Raw genomic sequence first — 20,728 nt, 5'->3', positions numbered from 1 at the left:
GGCTCTGTTTGAGTTTCTGCTCTGACTTCCTTTGATGATGAACAGCAATGTGGAAGTGTAAGCCAAACAAACCCTTTCCTCCCCAACTTGCTTTGTTTATGGTGTTTTGTCTCAGCAACAGAAACCCTAAGACAGGAGCCCACCAAGACTCACTTCATAGCTCAGTCAGGTTTAATGGAAAGACACTTATAAATAACAAAAGATGCCACAGTCACTCAGGGGACCCCAAAGCTTTTAGGAGCTCTGGACCAGGAACTAGGGAGAAAAATCAAACATGTATTTCTCATTATACCACAGGAAAACGTAAGAAAAAGCATCTAGGAAAACCAATAAGATATCTCACACTTACTCTTAAAACACTGAATTCCTTGGTCTAAGACCAGAAAGAAAACTAGGATGCTGACTCCCATCACCACCAGGCAGCATTTCACTAAAGGTCTGGACAATGCAATCAGGCAGGAAAAAGAAACAGAATAATGTAATGTGAGAAGTCAGAACTAAATTTCTGAAAAAAAATTAGCAAAGAACAACAACAACAGCAAAACCAATCTGATCAAATCAAAGCAAGTTTTGTTTTGTTTGTGGACCTAGGGATCAAATCCAGGGCCTTGCACACACCAGGCAAGCTTTCACCACTGGGCTACATTCTAGCCCTCTCTCAGCGTTACAAATTTGAGACAGTCTCATTCAGTTGCTCTGACTGGCCTTGAACTCACTCTATCCCAGGCAGGAATTGAACTTGTGATCTTCTCTCTCAGCCCTCCGAGTAACTAAGACCACAAGCCTGAAACTCTGGGACTGGCTAAAGTGGTTGTTTGCTTGTTTTGTAATAAACGATGTGCTCTAGAGACAACAGAACTATTTGGATAAATGGATAAATGAGTTGCCACACACAAGAACCTATTATTAATCTGAAAATTTCTGGGTACAAGAAGCTAGACAAAAGAGAATGGAATTTCCATTAGTATAAATTCCTGAAACTGTGAAGTAACATTTAATTGGAGAAAGAACATAAGTGGGTGACAGGGGAGGGGGTGGCTGGGAATGGGGGGGTGGCTGGGAATGGGCAGGAAGGAGAAAGTTATGAAGGGGGTGTTGGAGGTTTAGCTCAGCAGTTAAGAGCTCTTGCTCTTGCAGAAGACCTGATGTGGCAGTCTGAATAAAATTGGCCCACGTAAGCTCATAGGGAGTGGCACTACTAGGAGGTGTTTTTTTGGGAGTGGGTATGGCCTTGTTAGAGGCAGCGTGTCGCTGTGGGGGCAGGCTTTGAGGTCTCCTTTGCTTACTTTGCTAAGTGTCACAAACCATTTCTTGTTGCCTTCAAGAAGTCAGACTCTCAGTTTCTTCTCCAGCACAGTGTACCTGCACACTGCCGTGTGCCACTGTGATGATAGTGGACTGAATCTCTGAACTGTAAGGCAGCCATCGCAATGAAATGTTTTCTTTGTAAGAGTTGCTGTGAGGCTTCCCCTGTCATCATTTCCTGCAGCCATGTACTTGGACATCATGGCGGATGGCGAGCCCTTGGTCCGCGTCTCCTTTGAGCTATTGGCAGGCAAAGTTCCAAAGACAGCAGAAAACTTTCACGCTCCGAGCACTGGAGAGAGAGGATTTGGATGTAAGGGTTCCTCCTTTCACAGAATTATCCCAGGACTCATGTGTCAGGGCGGTGACTTCACACGCCATAATGGCACTGGCGGCAGGTCCATCTGCGGAGAGAAATTTGAGGATGAGAACGTCATCCTGAAGCACACAGGTCCTGGCATCTTGTCCATGGCAAATGCTGGACCAAACACAAATGGGTCCCAGTTGTTTATCTGCGCTGCCAAGACCGAGTGGCTGGATGGCAAACATGTGCTCTTTGGGAAGATGAAAGAAGGCATGAGCATTGTGGAAGCCACGGAGCGTTTCCGGTCCAGGAGCCGCAAGACCAGCAAGAAGGTCACCGTTTCCGACTGTGGGCAACTCTAATTCTTTTGTCTCTTGGGCGGCTTACCCACCAGATCACTCCTTCTGTAGCTCAGGAGAGCATTCCCCCGGCCCCTTCCCCCCCCCCCCCCCCCAAATCTGCTCGCAATGCCCTGTAGTCTCTGCTCTCACTGAAATTCTTTGGGTTCCATATTTTCCTCATTTCCCTCCAAGTCTAGCTGGATTGTAGAGTTAAGTTTATGATTATGAAATAAAAACTAACTAACTAAAAAAAAAAAGAGTTGCTGTGGTCATGGTGTCTCTTCACAACAATAGAAATCCTAACTAAGACACCTGGGTTCGATTCCCACTACCTACACCCACATTGTGGCTCACAACTCCAGTTCCAGGGGGGGTTTTACTCCCTATCTTCTGACCTCCATGCACCTCACACACGCATGTGATACACATACAAACTTGTAGGCAAACACATACAATTTTTTAAAGGGTGTGGGGACATTGTTGGGAAAGACAGCTGTCTGTTGATAAGTTTGATTGCAGTGATGGTTTTGAAACATCAAATGAGGTTTACTTTGGTTTTGTTTTTTGTTTTTTTCGAGACGGGTTTCTCCCAGATGTCCTATAACTCACTCTGTAGACCAGACTGGCCTCAAACTTACAGAAATCCACCTGCTTCTGCCTCCTGAGTGCTGGAATTAAAGACACGCACCACCACTGTGCACAAGTGAGGTTTAAAACAACATGAACTAGCTGGGCGGTGGTGGCGCACGCCTTTAATCCCAGCACTCGGGAGGCAGAGACAGGCGGATCTCTGTGAGTTCGAGGCTGGGCTGGACCGACAGCCTCCAAAACAATACAGAGAAACCCTGTCTCGTAAAAACAAAAAACAAAAAAACATGAACTTTAAGTGTTAGCTTTCACACATCATTCCTACTCAATAGGGCAGTTTTAAAAACAGTTTAAAGGATGTGAAAAATCAGGGTTACTGAACTAAACAAGCATAACTATTCTCAGTAAAGAAAGTATAGCTTGCCTTCCTTCTTTCTTTTTTTCCTTCCTTCCTTCCTTCGGGGCCTATCAGGTCACATATTGTATAATGGCAATTCACAATACACATGAACAAGACAGAGCTCATGCTCAAGACAGTTTAGGCCCTCAACCGTGTTCACTCTGAGTCCTGGTATCAGTGTTGACACTGCCAAACCTGTCTCTTTTCCCCGTTGCTAGGGTTTCCTCTCAGGGCTTCCTCTCATCTCTGGCCTGACTGTAGTGGTAGCTCTCACAGGGTCTGCTCTGCTTCACCACAGAGCCAGAGTTATGGGTAAGTCCTTTAAACCTGACCTCCCCTTATTCCCTATGTGTCAAAGTTTACACTCAACATTACAATATTATTGTACTATTTTGAACTATGATTCAAATTTTCATCATATGAAATCACAGTATGTTTGCAAGATAATAGGATGCACAGACATTAATCTCCCTTTTTCTGTGGTTTTGCTTTCCATGGTTTCAAATGCAATCTGAAAATATCGAAGGAAAAATTCCTAAAACAGTTCATAAACTTGAAATTGGGCGTCACTTTGGGTACTGTGAAAAACCGTTCGTTCTGGCACATTCCATACCACCCTGGGTGTGAATTTTCCCTTTGTCCGTCCGTGTATACACGCTGTGTACACTGCTTACCTGTTAGTCCCTTTGTAGCATCTCAGCTATCAGGTCAGACTGCTGTGGTACTGCAGCACTTGTATTCAAGAAACCCCGATTTTACTCAGCGATGGCCTCGCAAGAAACTGCCAAGTGCTCTCTTTAATTATCATTACAAGATAATTAACCATCATTCCAAGAACAGGAAAGATGAGTATACTAAGGCATTTTGAGAGTGACCACCTTCTCATAACTTGCACATAGTTATCTTACTTTATTGTTGTTAATCTTATTGTGCTTAAGTCATGAATTATAACTTTACCATAGGGGAGTTCAGGGGAAAGGCATTAGTCCACATAGAGCCGGGTACTATATGCAGCCTCAAGGATCTACTGTGGGAGGTGGAACATATCTCCTTGCTGATAAATGGAAGAGCACATTGTTGCCCAAAGGTGTGGGAACACCAGACCTTGAGCAGAGACCCACTTCCCCTTCTGCCTGGGAGTAGGCAGCTGTAAGACAATGTTTAGTAAAAACATGTTTACTAAAAACGATACAATAAGTTCCTGGCCACTTCCCCTTCTGCCTGGGAGTAGGCAGCTGTAAGACAATGTTTAGTAAAAACCTGTTTACTAAAAATGATACAATAAGTTCCTGGGAAAGGCCTTCCCACGGAAACCGCCCTGACCTCGACCTTGTCCAAAGACTAACCGCACCTTCAAAAGCCCACACACATCCACCTCTGGGTCAGAGCAGAACCAGCCAGGGTAGAGGAGAGAGCAGAAGCTTCTCTGGTGGGAGCTTTTCTTAGGAAGTTTTTCTTGAACCTTTTTGGAGCCTGTTTAAAGTTTTCATTATATCGTTGAACGAGTCTCTGTGTTGTCAATACCCGACACCCTCCGCACGTTCTCGGACACAGGCCGCGTAGCAGACGTGACACAAAGGGAAGCAAGTGACAGAAGGGCAAAGAGATGAGTCTGTTACAGCGCTTCCTGCATGTCTGGCTTGGTGCCCGGCTCTGCAAATTCACCATTTCATTTATTATCCTTCAGATTCAAGAGTCCTTTTCCACAAGGCAAGAGACTGCGATGCAGGGCTCACAGCTACTGCAAGCCAAGACCCCTATAACTCTGCATAGCTTGTCATGAGTGTACTTCCCTGCTTTGCTGTCCATATAAGGGGAGGCCCTACCTCTGGACTTAAGGGATGTACTGAAGACCACAGGCATAACACGAAAAATAAAAGACCCAGAGACTGATTGGGGTTCAAACTTCAAGCTGAAGATCAGGAAAGCAAAGCAGCTGACCACTAGCTCTTACCTCTACCTCAGGCTGAAAGAGCTGATCTTGCCTCCATGAGCTCTCACCAAGCCTCAGACCGCTGCCTCTCCTCAGTGTGGCTGGAGAATCAACCCTTCCTATCCTCAATGTGGCTGGAGAATGAATGCCAGCTCTGAGACCCTGCACCTGTCTTAAATACCTCTCATGAGTCCTGGGATTAAAGGTGTGAGCTCTATTACTATTTTAGACCAATTCAAGCTCATGTATCCCTGGGTGGCTTTGAACTCAGAAAGATCCAACTGCCTTTGTCTCCTGCGTCCTGGGATTAAGGGTGTGCAGCTCCTATGGTTAACTAGTATGGCTGCTTTGCATTTTGATCTCCAGTGGCTTTAATAAATAATAAACAATGCATCACCACACACAGATCCACTGGATCAGGCAGGACAATGTTGGCTATATACAACCCAGAGTGGAAGACCTTGGTTTTGCTGTTGTTTTTGTTTTGTTTTTAGAATATCACACAGGGAGTATCTGAGATTTCATCTTCTTCAAAATATTTTGGTAATTTCTTCTGCTAAAGTATTCTTTCAATAAAGATCTGCATTTGGCTACAGCAGAAACAGATGACAGTGGTTCTAAAAAGAAGTGTGTGGGGGTGGGGTGGGGTGGGGTGGGTGCTCTTGCATTTAATGTCTCCAGATAGCAAGTGGAAGGTGGTTGGCTTGGGGGACCCAGACGCTCCCCAGCCTGGGGTCTCAATATGTTGTAATCGTCCCACAGGTTAGAACCTGACCCATACAGGTCCACAGGCTCGGTAGGCGACCTGGAAGGGCAGGGGTCCACACATCTCTGAGAGCCACTACCCGCTTTCAGTCGTGTTCCTAGAGGCTCCATCCCAGGATGTCTGCATCTGCTTCTATTACACCCCAACTGTAAAGGAAACAGGAAATGAATGTAATATTTTTAGCTACCCACATTGCTGCCCCCAAAGAATCAGGGCTCTTTGGGTAGGAAAGAGTTGACAAATAGATCCTGGGCAGATGGCCAACAGTGCCTGCACGCCTTGGGCCTCCCTCCCATCCTAGAAGCAAGCACGTGGCCTCCTTCTATCTCCCTGGTTATCTTTCCTAAGGAGATACTCTTGTTCCCTCCACCAGAAACAGGCTCGTCTGGAACTTTCTCCTAGCTAGACACCACCACGTGTGCTGAACTGGAGACACGGGCAAAATGGTTGCTCGCTGCCTTGCAAGCGTGGGAGCCGGAGCTCTCCTCGTTGGAGTGGCTCCAGCTGGCCTTCTCCAAGCTTGGCGCCAGCTCAACAGCAAATAAGAGGCTGTGCGGAAACACGGGAACACAGTGCGGTTACTACACCGGGACATGGCTGACTTGAGGAGACTCCTGGCGGGCATTGTGCCGAGGCCAACGTGTCCATAGGAACACACATCACTGACTAGGTCCAGCTTGAGTGTGCAGGACCAAGTACCCGGGCCTGACTCCAGGAGGCCGGGCTCCCGGGAGTCCTGGGCAGCAGGCTGGGAGGGCAAGGGCATGGGTGGGCCTTGCAGAGCGGGAGGAAGTTCTGTGTGGGTCAGTGCCGGCTCCCTGCCAAAGTCTGAGGAAGCTGCTTAGCTTACCCGATCCATCTTCTGTCTCCACTACTTACTCTACTAAGGTGCCCTCTCCACAGGGGACTGGGCTTGGGACCATGGAGTTCATGGTGTAAAGTCCTGTTTGGGGCCCCAGAATGTCAACAACTTTGATTATTTTGGCTATAATTAGAAAGTAGCTACATTTCAACTTCTTGGGGGGGGCAGTTTTTTCCACGGTGTGATTTCTCTCTCCCAACAGGTCACCCATCTGGTAACAGATAGTCACAGCTTTGTCCTTTGTAGGGAAAACCTACTTATTAAGAAGCTGCTCATCCTGTCTCGTAAAAACCAAAAAAAAAAAAAAAGAAGCTGCTCCTCCTTCTCCTGTTCCTCCTCCTCTTTCTTTTCCTCCCTCCTCCTTCTCTTTCTTTTTCATTTTTTTCAAGACAGAGTTTCTTTGTGTAGCCCTGGCTGTCCTGGGACTAGCTTTGTAGACCAGGTTGGATTCAAACTTTCAAACTCAGAGTTCCACCTGTCTCTGCTGTGATTAATGGTATGCGCCACCACATGCAGCAAGGCTTGGTGCTTCTTCTTCTTCTTCTTTTTTTTTTACGAGACAGGGTTTCTCTGTATTGTTTTGGAGGCTATCAGACCAGACCAGCCTCGAACTCACAGAGATCTGCCTGCCTCTGCCTCCCAAATGCTGGGATTAAAGGCGTGCACCACCCTGGAAATGCTGGGCCTGGCCTGGTGGTGGTATAGGTGAGTTCTTGGTGCAACCACTCAGGATAACAGGGGTCTCTGGTTACTTACTATACACATTTTATCTCAATGGAGTGACAGACACAAAACTTACAATAGCTATGATTCCCTGTGGTGATACATTGTTATAATTTAACAAAGCCACCGGAGATCAACATGCAAAGCTAGCCACAGCCATAGAGCCAGGCAGTAGTGATAGACACATTTAATTCCAGCAGCCACACTAGTTAGACATAGAAGCCAGGTGGTGGTGGTGGCAGTCACCTTTAATTCCAGGATTTGGGATCGCACACCTTTGATGCCAGCACTAGGGAGGTGGGGACAGGAGTGACATGACTGGGCAGAGAAAGGAATATACTGTCACGTCTGCTGCGCGGCCTGTGTCCGAGAACGTGCGGAGGGTGTCGGGTATTGAAAACACAGAGACTCGTTCAATGATATAAAGAGAACTTTAAACAGGCTCCAAAAAGGTTCAAGAAAAACTTCCTAAGAAAAGCTCCCACCAGAGAAGCTTCTGCTCTCTCCTCTACCCTGGCTGGTTCTGCTCTGACACCAGAGGTGGATGTGTGTGGGTTTTTGAAGGTGCGGTTAGTCTCTGGACAAGGTCGAGGTCAGGGCGGTTTCCGTGGGAAGGCCTTTCCCAGGAACTTATTGTATCATTTTTAGTAAACAGGTTTTTACTAAACATTGTCTTACAGCTGCCTACTCCCAGGCAGAAGGGGAAGTGGCCAGGAACTTATTGTATCGTTTTTAGTAAACATGTTTTTACTAAACATTGTCTTATAGCTGCCTACTCCCAGGCAGAAGGGGAAGTGGGTCTCTGCTCAAGGTCTGGTGTTCCCACAATTCACCCCTTTTTATTTTCAAATGAGGCACTCCTGGCTTAGGTCAAGTAGGGTCACCCTCCCTTTCCCGTCTTTGGGGGACCTTGAACCCCTGTTTTAGGTGGGAGGGGTCTTCCCCACAGGTTGCCTGTCATCGGAGATACCCCAACCTTAAATCATCTGTAACCAACCTTCATGGCTATCGGGATTGCCATGGGCTAAGCTAAGCAATACTTGGTTACGGATCTCTTGTCTCTGGAACAAGGCACGTTTGAGCTTGGCATAAAGCCAGAATGCCTACCGCCACTGCCACCATTTCCAGGACCCCCATTGACATAGCGCCTCTCCATCACCATACCCATCACCAGATCTGGGCCATAACATTCTGCCAGCCTTCATCTGTTACAAGGGTAACCCGCATGTGATTTACATTTACAATTTGATAAAGTTTCCAATCGTTTCAAGATCTGCTCAGGAAAGCATTTAGAAAGTGCACTTGCACAGATACATTAGGTATAATCATTGATGTTACACATGTAGCATTACGAAAAATATGAACAATAGTTGTTGCATTAGGACAAGTTGCATTTCTCCAGAAAAATACACTGGCCTAGTCGTGATTCCAGAAATAGGAACCATCAAGTCTGATATTTCAAGTGACCATGTCCTGTTCAAATACTGAAAAGAGGCTTTTGCCACTCATCATAGTCCATACCAATGTCCAAATGCTTTAAATGGGTCCTTTTTTCTCTGTTAGCTTCATGATGAAAACTCATGGGTCTGGAAGGTTGATGCAGCAGGTCTGTTGAGAAACTGGAAATCTCGAACCGACTGTTTTCTTTCTTTTTTGGGCTGTAGATTCGATGACATCAATGGTCAGGAACATTGATTTAGGAGATCTCACTCAAACTGGCTTAGGTAGGCTCCCATGGTATCAGGTCCAGTTTTTCTCTGCTCCATGTATCTCACTAAATGGTCTGACAGCTGCTAAAGCTTTATTCTTTTCCTGCAAGAAAACACAAACATGCCCTCGACCCCAAATTAGGGTATTCTCCACTGTCTAGTGTATGGATGTCTCCATTTGATCTGAGCAATGGTTGCTCAAGTTCCATCATGCCAGAATCTGTCTGAAGCTCACTGGCATTCACATTATAAAATTTTTAAATGAGGAGTGTATTATTTGATGAGTCATGTGGGGACTGGGGGCATTATTCCCCCTTTTTTATTTTCTAAAAAAGTTTTCTTTTTTGAACTGTTGAAGCTGGACCATAACAGTAGAAGGATTTGTCTACCCTCCTTGGTTAACTATCTAGGTAAATTGGGCTTACTGAATAACTTTTGAAAATTATTTGAAATCTGTGAGCAGTCTTTCCCAATCTAACCTGTAGAGCTCTCACTAGCTGACAAGGCCTCATTTGCATCTTAAATTTTCTGTTAAAACATTAACAGACTGGCTGGATGTTCCTTTTGGCTATATTTAAAGCAATATAGGTAGCTTCTTAACTATTTTTGAAGGGATTTAAGTATCCTTTTAATCATATAAGCAGTTCACACTCACGCATTCACAATCACATTTCATACATACCGGTGTGGCCACACCATACATTCAGAACATACATGCATCTTTTAGTCATCCTTTTTCCCTAGGTCATGATTAGTCTGTTGCAATGAAGCTTCCTTAATTGAAATCTATGTAAAAGAACAACTCCAGCCAATCCTTGAACTAAAAAGGTTAAAAAGTCCTATATGTTTTTATCATTCCTCCATTTGAGCTACAGTCATGGGGTACAGCCGTACCTACTCCTTGTAACTCTGTAGATGCAAGGTAGAGAGGCCAGGCTTTTGGCCAAAAGTTTTTAGAGATGACTCACAAAATAGAACTTAAATGTAAACAAAATTTTCCATTCCATATACCTTTGTCTTTGTCTTTTTCTTTAATTAATACCAGTACCAATTTTTTTTTTGAGTCAGGGTTTCTCTGTATTGTTTGGAGGCTGTCCTGGGACTTGCATACAGGTGTGTTGGGATTAAAGGCTTATGCTGCTGGGAATCTCTTGGATTCCCCTACTTCCTGACCCTGGTATCAGGCTTAGGAGGGGGAAACTTGGAATGTCTAGTTTCTGACTTTTTAATCTCATTGGCAGCAGCCGCTTCCAATGTATTATTGGTGTTATAAAATGGATGAACAGGGAGCTGGAATGACTAACTGGCATCAACATGGGGGGGAATCCTCACCAACGCCCATATTTCCCTTACCTGAGTGTTCAGCAATGGTTGGATCATCTTTAGCATGGTGAGCATTCCTAGTATCCGGAGTAGTATTGGGGTCGACATGCCTGATGCACCGTTCGGGGACCCAAATGGGCTTCTCACTTCCTGGAGGGAAAACACAAACAGCCCCTCGGACCCTAGCTAGTAGGGGGGTGGGTGGCTGCCATTTTCCTGTAATCAAATCCTTCCATCTGACCCATCCCAAGGACTGGGAGGGTTTGTTCCAATGTCTCTCCATAGCAGACAAATTATTATGGTCTACGGTCAAAAAATTTAAAATGTAAAGTATGGTGGATAACTGAATATTGGGGGAGGTAACATACTCCCCCTTTTTTATTTTCTTAAAATACTGTTTGAGAGTGGCATGGGTGCGCTCCACAATAGCCTGTCCCGTGGGGTTGTAAGGAATACCAAAAGAATGGACAATGTGATGTTCCCTGCAAAAGGCAGCAAAGCGATTGCTGGCATAGGCAGGGCCATTGTCCGTTTTTAGGGCATCTGGAACACCCATGTAGGCAAAGGCCTGCAGGCAATGAGAAATAACATCTTTAATCTTCTCTCCTGAGTGGAGAGAGGCAAAAATCAGTTTAGAATACGTATCCACCGAGACATGCATGTATTTTAATTTCCCTGCCTGTGGCAGGTGAGTGACATCCATTTGCCAGAGATGGTTGGCCCTGAGGCCCGGGGATTTACCCCTCATTGGGAGAATTATGATAAGGGGCACAATCAGGGCACTGAGAGGTAATCTGTGTAGCTATGGATAAGGGGCACCCAGTGTGAAATTTAATGGAGCGGGCATTTAGATGATACCTCTCATGGAGCTGGTGGGCCAGCTGCTCCTGAGTAAATAAGACCCTAGGGCAGGTCAAGGAGTCAGCAATTTCATTGCCCTGGGCAAGGGGTCCTGGAAGGTTAGTATGTGCACGAATAAATCCCACATAAGCAGGGTGGATGTGCTGCCAAATAAGATGTTGGAGCTGAACTAATAAGGAACGAACCTGGGAGGTTGGAAGAACATATGGAGAAGTTTCTAAAGGTCTAACAATGTTGGCAACATAAACACTATCAGTATATAAATTAAAGGGCTCTCCCTCAAACATTTGGAAAGCCATCAAGCAAGCAAACAACTCGGTGGCTTGTGCTGACATCTGTCCTGTGGGTACCCTCTTCTGCACCTGAGAAGAAACCACCACCGCGAAACCCTTGGAGGAGCCGTCTGTAAAGACTGAGCGAGCTCCAACTAGAGGGTTCTCCTTTAAAATCTTGGGAAAGATCACAGGGTGTTGTTTGAAAAAAGACATCAAGGGGCTGTTGGGATATTGGTTATCAAACTGTGCGCCTGTAGATGTAATAAACAGGGTCCACCCATCATGGAAGATCTGTAGATGTTCCACCTCCTCCTTACCATAAGGAAGGATAATTTTATCAGGACTCTTTCCAAAGGTTTGAATGCTAAACTTGTGTGCCTTCCACAACAATTGTAAAATGAGATCATAGTAAGGGGTCACTACCTTCTTAGGGGAGGCTGACAAATGTACCCAATAAATAGGACCAGTCTGCCAAAACACGGCAGTGGGCGAAAAGCTAGATGAAAGTACAACCAGAACAAGGGGCTGCCCATAATCTATACGCCAAAGGTGGGCTTGCTCTATACTTCTTAACAGCAATTGTAGGGCTTCCCTGGCCTCTGGGGTAATCTGTCTAGGGAAGTTGGAGCAGGATCTCCAGGAAGAATATCATAAAGCGCTTTAAGGGCCCCTGTTTTAATAGAAAGAGAAGGGCGAAACCATTGCACCTCTCCCAAGAATCTCTGCCAATCATGAAGTGTTTTTAAATTTGAACAATCAATTTGGAGTCTTTGTGGCCGGAGGCCAGTTTGTTGAATTTGATGACCCAAATAAGTATAAGGGGGTCTCTTTTGGATCTTTTCAGGAGCCAAAATAAATCCGCGGGCCTCCAGAAGTTCCTGTAGCTCTGCAAAGGCTATGTAACATTGTCTTTCTTCGGCTGCGGCCAAAAGAATATCATCCATGTAGTGGATAATGTAAAGATCAGGGAACTTACGTCTGAGGGGATCTAAACAGGCAGCTACATAAATCTGGCATATAGTTGGACTATTAGCCATCCCTTGGGGAGCACCACCCATTGGAAGCGAAGGGCAGGCTCCCTAAAGTTAATCGCAGGAAGGCTAAATGCAAACCGAGGACTATCTTGAGAATGCAAGGGAATAGAAAAGAAGCAATCCTTCAAATCAATGACAATCAAATGCCAGTCTTTAGGAATGGCCACAGGCACGGGCAAGCCAGGCTGCAGAGCCCCCATAGGCTGCATGGTCGCATTCACGGCCCTCAAGTCTTGTAGTAACCTCCATTTCCCTGAAGATTTTTTTATTACAAATATAGGGGTATTCCAAGGGGATGTGGAAGGAACCAAATGACCTGCCTCCAATTGTTCTTGAACTAGCTGGTGAGCCGCCCTTAGTTTCTCCGCTGGTAAGGGCCACTGTTCCACCCATACCGGATCATCTGATAGCCATGTGATGGGTATGGGGGCTGGCGGCGCAATAGTGACCCTCATCAAAAATGGCCAAAACCCTTCCTATCCCCTGGGGTCCTGGTCTCCAAAGGGAGGGATGCCACAGGGCAAACCTCTCCCTGTTCTAGTTCACCTAGTTCCCTCCCCGGGCTCCAGCCCCTCCCTTGCGTCATCTGGGGGCCCCTGCTTTTGGACTTGGGTGCCTGAGTGGTGAGGACCACTCCCATTTCTTGCATGAGGTCCCGTCCCCAGAGGTTAATAGGGAGGCCAGGCAAAACATATGGCTGGAAAAGCCCTGTGTGGCCTTCAGAGTCTTGCCACTTTAAGATCCTGAGGCTTTTTTGGGGCACAGCCTGTCCTATTCCCTGGAGGGTCACTGTCCCTTCCTCTTTCGGCCAGGCGGGGGGGCCAGAATTTATCTGAGAGGACAGAAAAATCTGCCCCAGAATCTAAGACGCCCCTAAAGAACTTGCCTTCTATGTTTAATGTAAGCTGGGGGCGGTTCTCCATAGTGGCTACCCAAAATGCTGCCGGGCCAGTACTTCCAAAACCTTGGTTGCCCCTTTTCTCTTTAATTTTTCTAGCCTCACAAGGAGCTGTAGGGAGAAGGAGTATCTGAGCAATCCGTTCTCCTGCAGGGATGGCAACAACCCCACTGCCCACTGATGTCATTATTTTAATCTCCCCCTCACTATCCTGGTCTATAACACCAGGGTGTACCTGGATGCCTCGAAGAATAGTACTGGACCGTCCCAAGAGTAGTCCGACCGTGCCTGGAGGCAATGGCCCATGCACCCCAGTAGGGAGGGCCTGGATCCCCATTTCCGGTGTTAGGATTGCCCGGGCAGAGGGAGCGAGGTCCAATCCTGCACTCCCTGAGGTGGCTCTAAGGAGGTCTGAGATATGAAGGGGTTGCTCTGGGGGAGAAAATGAGTCCTGCCACTGCCCAGAGCAGGGGTCATTGCCCCGTACACATTGGTTTTGGGGCCCTGGGGCCCTCCTCCCGTTTCCCTGATTATTATTAGCAGAAAGGAAATTTCCCTCCCTGTCAGTTTTAGAGTAGCAGTTATTGGCCCAATGATATCCCCTTCGACAACGGGGGCATAAACCAGGTCTCTTGAGACCCGTAGTACTATTTTGAGGGCACTCTCTACGGAAGTGTCCCTCCCTGCCGCAGCTGAAACATGTTTTTCTCCTTCCCAGAGTAGGTCTTTCTTTCCCCACTTGGGGCCGAATGGCAGCAGCTAACACTTGGCCCTGGATGAAGTTCCCATCAATGTCCCTACAGATCCGGATATAGTCATTTAGACTTTTATTGCGATAGGGGCTAAGGGCTTCCTTACAATATTTATTTGCATTTTCAAATGCCATCTGCTTTATGACTGGCATCGCAGGCCCAATGCCCCCAAATATTCTTTCTGCTACCTGACTGAGATGGTCTACGAAGTCTTGAAAAGGTTCAGAAGGTCCTTGAAGGATTTTGGACAGATGATCCCCTCCTTCCTTGGAAGGCAATGCTTTCCAAGCCCCTTGGGCCGCTGCTGCCACTTGGGCATAGACTGCGATGTCATATTGCATTTGTTGCTGAATGGTGGCGTATTGACCACTCCCGGTAAGCATCTCCACATTTCTCTGGGGCTGTCCGGCCTGTGCATTCCTTTGGGCTGTCTGGCTGCATCTTTCCTGAAACTCACCTCTCCAAATCAAATAATCTCCCCCCGACAGAGCTGCTCTGCAAAGCTGCTGCCAATCGCCAGGTGTCAAATTAAGAGACGCAAAAGATTCCATTAAGGAAAGTGTAAAGGGAGCCTGTGCTCCATAATTTAAAGTTGCCTCTTTAAGTTGTTTTATATCCTTAAAATTTAAAGGGTTATGATGCCGAATGACCTGTCCAGAATTGTTCGGATCTGTAACTTCCATTACTGGGGCCACCACCGGGCAGCATTGGACCCCTCCTCTGGGTCTTCCCTCCAGGTCTGAGAAGGACTGGGTTATCTCATAGGATGAGTCCCTTTTTCAGAGTATGGGGAAGGGTTTCTCTCCCTGTCCTGTCTTTCCTTAATTAGAATCTTTTTAGTTCTTTTTAAGGGCCGCGATCTCAGCAAGTAACCGTTCCTTTTCAGACCGTGACGAGTCTGAGTCTGAGCTACTTCCATTTTCTAGGTCTGATAGAGAAGGATATAACCGATTCTGACCGGAGTCCTTCTTTTTGGGTCGCGCCCGGAGATGTCTACCCGTTTTTTTGTTGTTACTAAGAGACTCCTCCTCATCCTCACTAACAATGGAGCCTCTAGTTTCAGTCACGGTCTCTTCATCATCACTCTCTGCCCCTGAACTCAAGGAGGCTTGAGTCTCAGTCTCTTGTAACTCTAGAAAAGCCTCTTTTGTGTCCTGAACTACCTGGCGGTGACGAACCTTATCTGTCAAAAGTGCTCCCCTCACTAATCTCCATAAGGAGAATGTCGTAGGGGCAAGGACTCAGATCCCTCTTTTCGTAAAAGTCTATGAAGATCACGGCGAACCTCCTCCCAATCTGGAATATTTAAGCTTCCCCAGTAATGAACCATGGACTGGCTCGTTCGATGGATTTTAGAAAGCCTTCTAGGGTTTTAGACTTGACTGCAGTCCCATGTTCTTTAAGTAACTTTTTTAGTTGATACTGTAATGATTCTAGCTTCCCGGAACTATTCCCCATAGTTTCTTAACCTGTCCACTTACCTCGCTTTCACGATCTCAGTGGGACCTCCAATTGTCACGTCTGCTGCGCGGCCTGTGTCCGAGAACGTGCGGAGGGTGTCGGGTATTGAAAACACAGAGACTCGTTCAATGATATAAAGAGAACTTTAAACAGGCTCCAAAAAGGTTCAAGAAAAACTTCCTAAGAAAAGCTCCCACCAGAGAAGCTTCTGCTCTCTCCTCTACCCTGGCTGGTTCTGCTCTGACACCAGAGGTGGATGTGTGTGGGTTTTTGAAGGTGCGGTTAGTCTCTGGACAAGGTCGAGGTCAGGGCGGTTTCCATGGGAAGGCCTTTCCCAGGAACTTATTGTATCATTTTTAGTAAACAGGTTTTTACTAAACATTGTCTTACAGCTGCCTACTCCCAGGCAGAAGGGGAAGTGGCCAGGAACTTATTGTATCGTTTTTAGTAAACATGTTTTTACTAAACATTGTCTTATAGCTGCCTACTCCCAGGCAGAAGGGGAAGTGGGTCTCTGCTCAAGGTCTGGTGTTCCCACAATATATGTCAGGAGGAGACAGGAACACATAGATTGCAGTCTGAGCCTTGGTGGAGAGCAGTGCAGTCTGCATTGCACTCTGAGGATTCGTGGAGACAGGATCACCCATTTCAGTCTGAGGTGGAGGTAAGGGCTGCTGGCTGGCTGCTTTGCTTTTCTGATCTTCCGCTTGAACCCGGTATCTGTCTTTGGGTTTATATTAATCTTGTTACAATTCCCCTAGAAAGGGATCCTTTGACTAGCTCTACTGGTTTCTTCTTTCTCCCATCACAACAATAGCTGCAACTTATTGAGTGTTGACTATGAACCATTAGGTACAGTTTTATTAGGGACTTAATTTATTTCTGGAAATAACTGGAAGAACTGAGACGTATCTTCTAGGGGATAAGTTTATCTCCTATTTCTAATTTTCTAGGAGAAAGTTCTGAGGTCAGTGAATTTAAATAACTGGCCTAAGATCCCACAATTATTTAAATGGTAGAATATATGCAAATCTACATATGGCTTAGAATTGAGTTTTAGGCTATCCCAAAAACTGTCCCCTTAAAGAATACTGTCATAGTTCTTCAGACGAGTTCATTCTTTAATTCCAGTATATCAGTTTCCATTAAACATCTACCATGAAATTCAGTATTTGTGGAAGGCTTTGTGAGTTCCTGTTATGCACACATGTTGAATTTTGTAGCCCAGGAAAGCCTTTAACCTGAACAAGGATGGCTTGAATCTCTTGATCCTGCCTCCACTTCCCAAGCGCTAGGATTAAAGATGTGTACCATCTAGCTCAGTTTATGGGGTGCAGATTTCACCTTCCCGTCTGCTACGCAAGTACTCCACCAACTGAATTTTGGGAACCCCACAACTCAAGAGTAAGTCAATATGAGAGTACCTGAGGTCTAAGGAAATCAACAATATATCCCATACCCCAGTTAGTAGATGGCGGAAAAGTGGATTCTTAATCCACCTATGTAGGTCCTCCTCCTAACTCCCTCACCATTGAGCTTGACTCACCAAACTCCATGTCATTCTTCCAGAGTAAGGGGAACATGTCTGACACCTACTAGGGAAACAGTGCTGTTGTTAATCCCAAAAATTGGAGGAGAAAGTCTACTGACCCAAATCATCATAGCCAAATTAATTAAAGTAAGCGTTTTTTTTTATTCATGTACACCAGCTGTCTCTCCCTAAAAGCAGGGTTCAAGAGATCAGCATTGGCTGTGAGGAAGACAAGGTTTTTATAGCTCAGGGATAGAGAGTTTCCAAATGGGGGACTTGGTGGGCAAAATAGGCAGGGTTACAGGAGCAGACCACAACAATGTGGTCAGAACAAGGTAGTCATAAAAACCTTTGAAACAACAGTAAGGTTGCAAGATGGTCATTGCAACTTTTTGAAATGAAGGAATGGTTGTCATTTCCTCGAACCAGCAATTGAGAACCATGTATCCATGTATAGTTAAGGTTATAGGTGGGGCATAGCCCGATCCTTGAGAAGCAGATTTAATCATAAACAGGAGTGAACATAGTTTGCTTTTGCTCCAAGATGGCTTTCAAGCCCAAGATGGCATCACTGTGTCCTCAGCAATCCCAGAATGCAGGGAGTCAGCTTTTGTTACAACCCCCATTCTTAGTGCATGAGTGAGTGAGTGCATGAGTGAGTGCGTGCGTGCGTGCGTGCGGGTGTGTGTGTGTGTGTGTGTGTACATGTGGAGGTCAGAGGTCAATGTCAGGTGTCTTCAATTGTTCTTCACCTTATTTTAAAGAGACAGGGTCTCTCACTGATTCTGTTGGGCTGGTTAGGCAGCAGTCTCCAGGGATCCTTTTGTCTTTATTCCCCAGCACTGGAGGCAGGTGCACACTACCACCCTTGCCTTTTTGTGTCAGTGCTGGAACCAGACTGCATTAATGGCCTCTTGCTTGTGTGACGAGCATTTTCCACACTGAGCTATCTCCCTAGTTCCCTTGCTTCTCCACTCCAGCTTGTATGCTTTCTGCAGACAGGCCTCTTCTCATCTGTCATTGCAGCTTTGGGGCTGAGGTCAAGGGCTTTCTTCACGTCGTTCGTTTTTCAGTTGCTCTTAGGAAGGGGTGCTAATCGGCCTCGTCTAGGCACTTGTGGAGGACGTCCGTGGGGCTGCTCAGCTTCTGCCCCCTGTTCACCTCAGTGGTGAAGAAGTCAGGATTAATAGCTGAGACTAAATCCCCACAACTGAAATGAGTCCGGACCCCGCCCCTGCAAGAGGAGGCTGTGTTTTACGTCCAGAGGACTCATTCAATGACTTCAGGGACCAGGCTTGTCATAAAAATGGCTCAGACTCCTTGGCGACTGACAAACAGCATAGCTAATTCTTCAAATAAAGAAAATATTGTCATGTTGGAATGCAGACTGAGTGCAGAGATTCCAATTCATTTTTTTTGAGAAAACCAAGAAACCCAGATATTTTCACATTAAATATCTTCATTCTTTTGAATGCTGTCAGCCAATTTAAAACACCACCTGTATTTTAACAAAGCATTTGTGTGAATTACATGGGACCCTAGGCCATGACCTGTTTATAAACTGGTTGAGGAAGATAGTATGAGGTAAGTAATATAACAAAAATCTACCGCATCCCAAGGATAATCCTGGGGAGAAAAGTGTCCCGCTTTGCCTGAGGTCTTTGCTTGTGGAATTTCTCTCTGTTGTGAAGCAGCACTTCAGGTCCTTCAGGGGGCAGGGACGTATGGAGGAGGCTGAAGTTGTCATGACACTGCCAGCTATTATTCTCCTGTTAGCCAAGCCATGCCATAACAGGGCCTCGGTGAACTGCCAAAGAAGATCCAGTATGTTACTCAGTACTTGCATGAAAGCAGGATCACAATATTCCCAACTGATGACAGTTTACCTTACAACACTGGCTTATTGGCTTCAAACTTTATCACAAGCCAAAGAATATCTACCTGTAAATGTGCATGTTCATTGTCAGCTTAAATGAATATGAAGTCCAAGAAGTCCTACAATTTTCTTGGAAAATTATTTTTTTCATTTATTCATTTAGTGTTTGTGTGGAGGTCAGAGGAGAACTTGGCAGGCTCGGCTAATGTACCACATAGATCTGGGGATCGAACTTACCTTTATGTGCTGAGCCATGTAGCTGGACCAAGTCCCACAGTTTTTCATATGCAAGCTGGAAACAGGAAAGTTGCTGTAGTGTGAAGACCTGGCAGTCAACGGAGAATTAAACCTCCCTCTGTCCCTGGACCACTTTGGTCTAGTCAAGCCCTGGATGGATTAGATGAGGCCAACTCACATTGAGGAAGGCCATGTGCTTTTCCTCAGTTTACCAATTTAAATGTTAATCTCATCTGGAAACATTGTCACAGACACATCCAGAAATATATTTAACAAGTTATCTTGGTGCATGGTGGCTCAAACTGACATACTAAAATGACCCATTACACCCAGGAATAAGGACACAGAGTCTAACCTGTGAACAGCAGGGAGTTCAAGAGGCAAGCTAATTATCTTGAAGTTATGTAATGAATTAGGGCCAAAGGGAATAGAAGACAGAGGACACAGGAAACTGTAACAAGGGACAGGCTGAGGCAAAGGCTAGAGAACATTTCAAGAAGCAGTATGCTTCGTCTTGATAGTCTTGGTTACATGTACTGCTTTGTCTGTCTAGTCTGAGAAAGTTGGAGGGAGCCTCCGTCTGCCATGCAGGGAGTAGAGAGGGGACTGAGATGTCAAAGAATCACAGACGCCGGACTGGCTACTCCAAGAACCTCGGCTGCAGGAGTTTGTTCATCTTTGGTCTCAGTAAACGCCCAATTCTTTCTGGGCCCAGCAGGTTGCTTCCCCATGGGCTAGTCCTATATTATAAGTCCCCATTCTCATTGTCTGGGATACCCCTCCGGAAACGGAGGGAAAGTCCTTTCTCCTAGGACAGAAACCTAAAACTTCACTCATTTTCAGTTACATGGCTACAGTTAAGCATTTTGGGTCTGGAATCACCTTCAAACTAGGTTTCTGTCTATTACACACACACACACACACACACACACACACACACACACACACACAGAGAGAGAGAGAGAGAGAGAGAGAGAGAGAGAGAGAGAGAGAGAGAGAGAGAGAGAGAATTATGTCTATGAAGGAAAACCTACTGCGAGGAGTCTAGTTTTGTATAAACATAACAGTTTATGCCATCATCTTCTATATAGTGTTTATAATCATTTCTCATAGTATACCCTGAGGGTTGAAGCCCTCCCAAAACCTACCCTTCCCACAAGCTCGAGATCATTTGCCTCCTCTAGTATCTTGTAGACACTAACCCTCCATCTTCTTAACTTGCCATTTGCTTTGGATGGGACTAGGACAGCTGACAGTCTGAGTTCATAATATAAGCACATCACTGAAATCTACAGTGTCATGTCCCCTGGCTGTATGGCAGACAAGTGCTCACTTTTTTTTCATTTAAAAATGAACAAAGCTCCTAGAAATAACCAGTATAAAATAGCTAGAGCACAGGTCTTGCGATTCAAAAGTCCTAGTAGGGGAAGTTTTAATAGAACGGCTCTTGAAAAAGTTTTAGTACAAAAAAAATCAATATATGGGATGTAAAAAAATAATAAAAACGACACAAGTTACAGTATAGAAGACATAACTCCTTATGTGACCG

The 20,728-nt window shown here is 45.7% G+C and overlaps 1 protein-coding gene across 1 annotated transcript; it reads left to right on the top strand.

Moving 5' to 3' along the window:
- The first annotated feature begins 1,304 nt into the window (after positions 1–1,304).
- Positions 1,305–1,996, top strand: LOC101838454 (peptidyl-prolyl cis-trans isomerase A-like). The gene has a single exon (XM_005066331.3). The coding sequence runs from the start codon at positions 1,492–1,494 to the stop codon at positions 1,969–1,971; it is 480 nt and encodes a 159-aa protein (XP_005066388.1). The 5' UTR covers positions 1,305–1,491; the 3' UTR covers positions 1,972–1,996.
- Positions 1,997–20,728: the final 18,732 nt, after the last annotated feature.

The sequence above is a fragment of the Mesocricetus auratus genome, unplaced genomic scaffold (assembly GCF_017639785.1).
Source record: "Mesocricetus auratus isolate SY011 unplaced genomic scaffold, BCM_Maur_2.0 Super-Scaffold_100013, whole genome shotgun sequence".
In the NCBI taxonomy this organism is placed as follows: Eukaryota; Metazoa; Chordata; class Mammalia; order Rodentia; family Cricetidae; genus Mesocricetus; species Mesocricetus auratus.
The sequence above is the reverse complement of the archived record's forward strand: the minus strand, read 5'-3'. Positions and strand labels throughout refer to the sequence as shown.

Coding starts and splice junctions, on each gene's coding strand:
- LOC101838454 (XM_005066331.3), top strand. CDS start 1,492: ATGTACTTGGACATCATGGCGGATGGCGAGCCCTTGGTCCGCGTCTCC.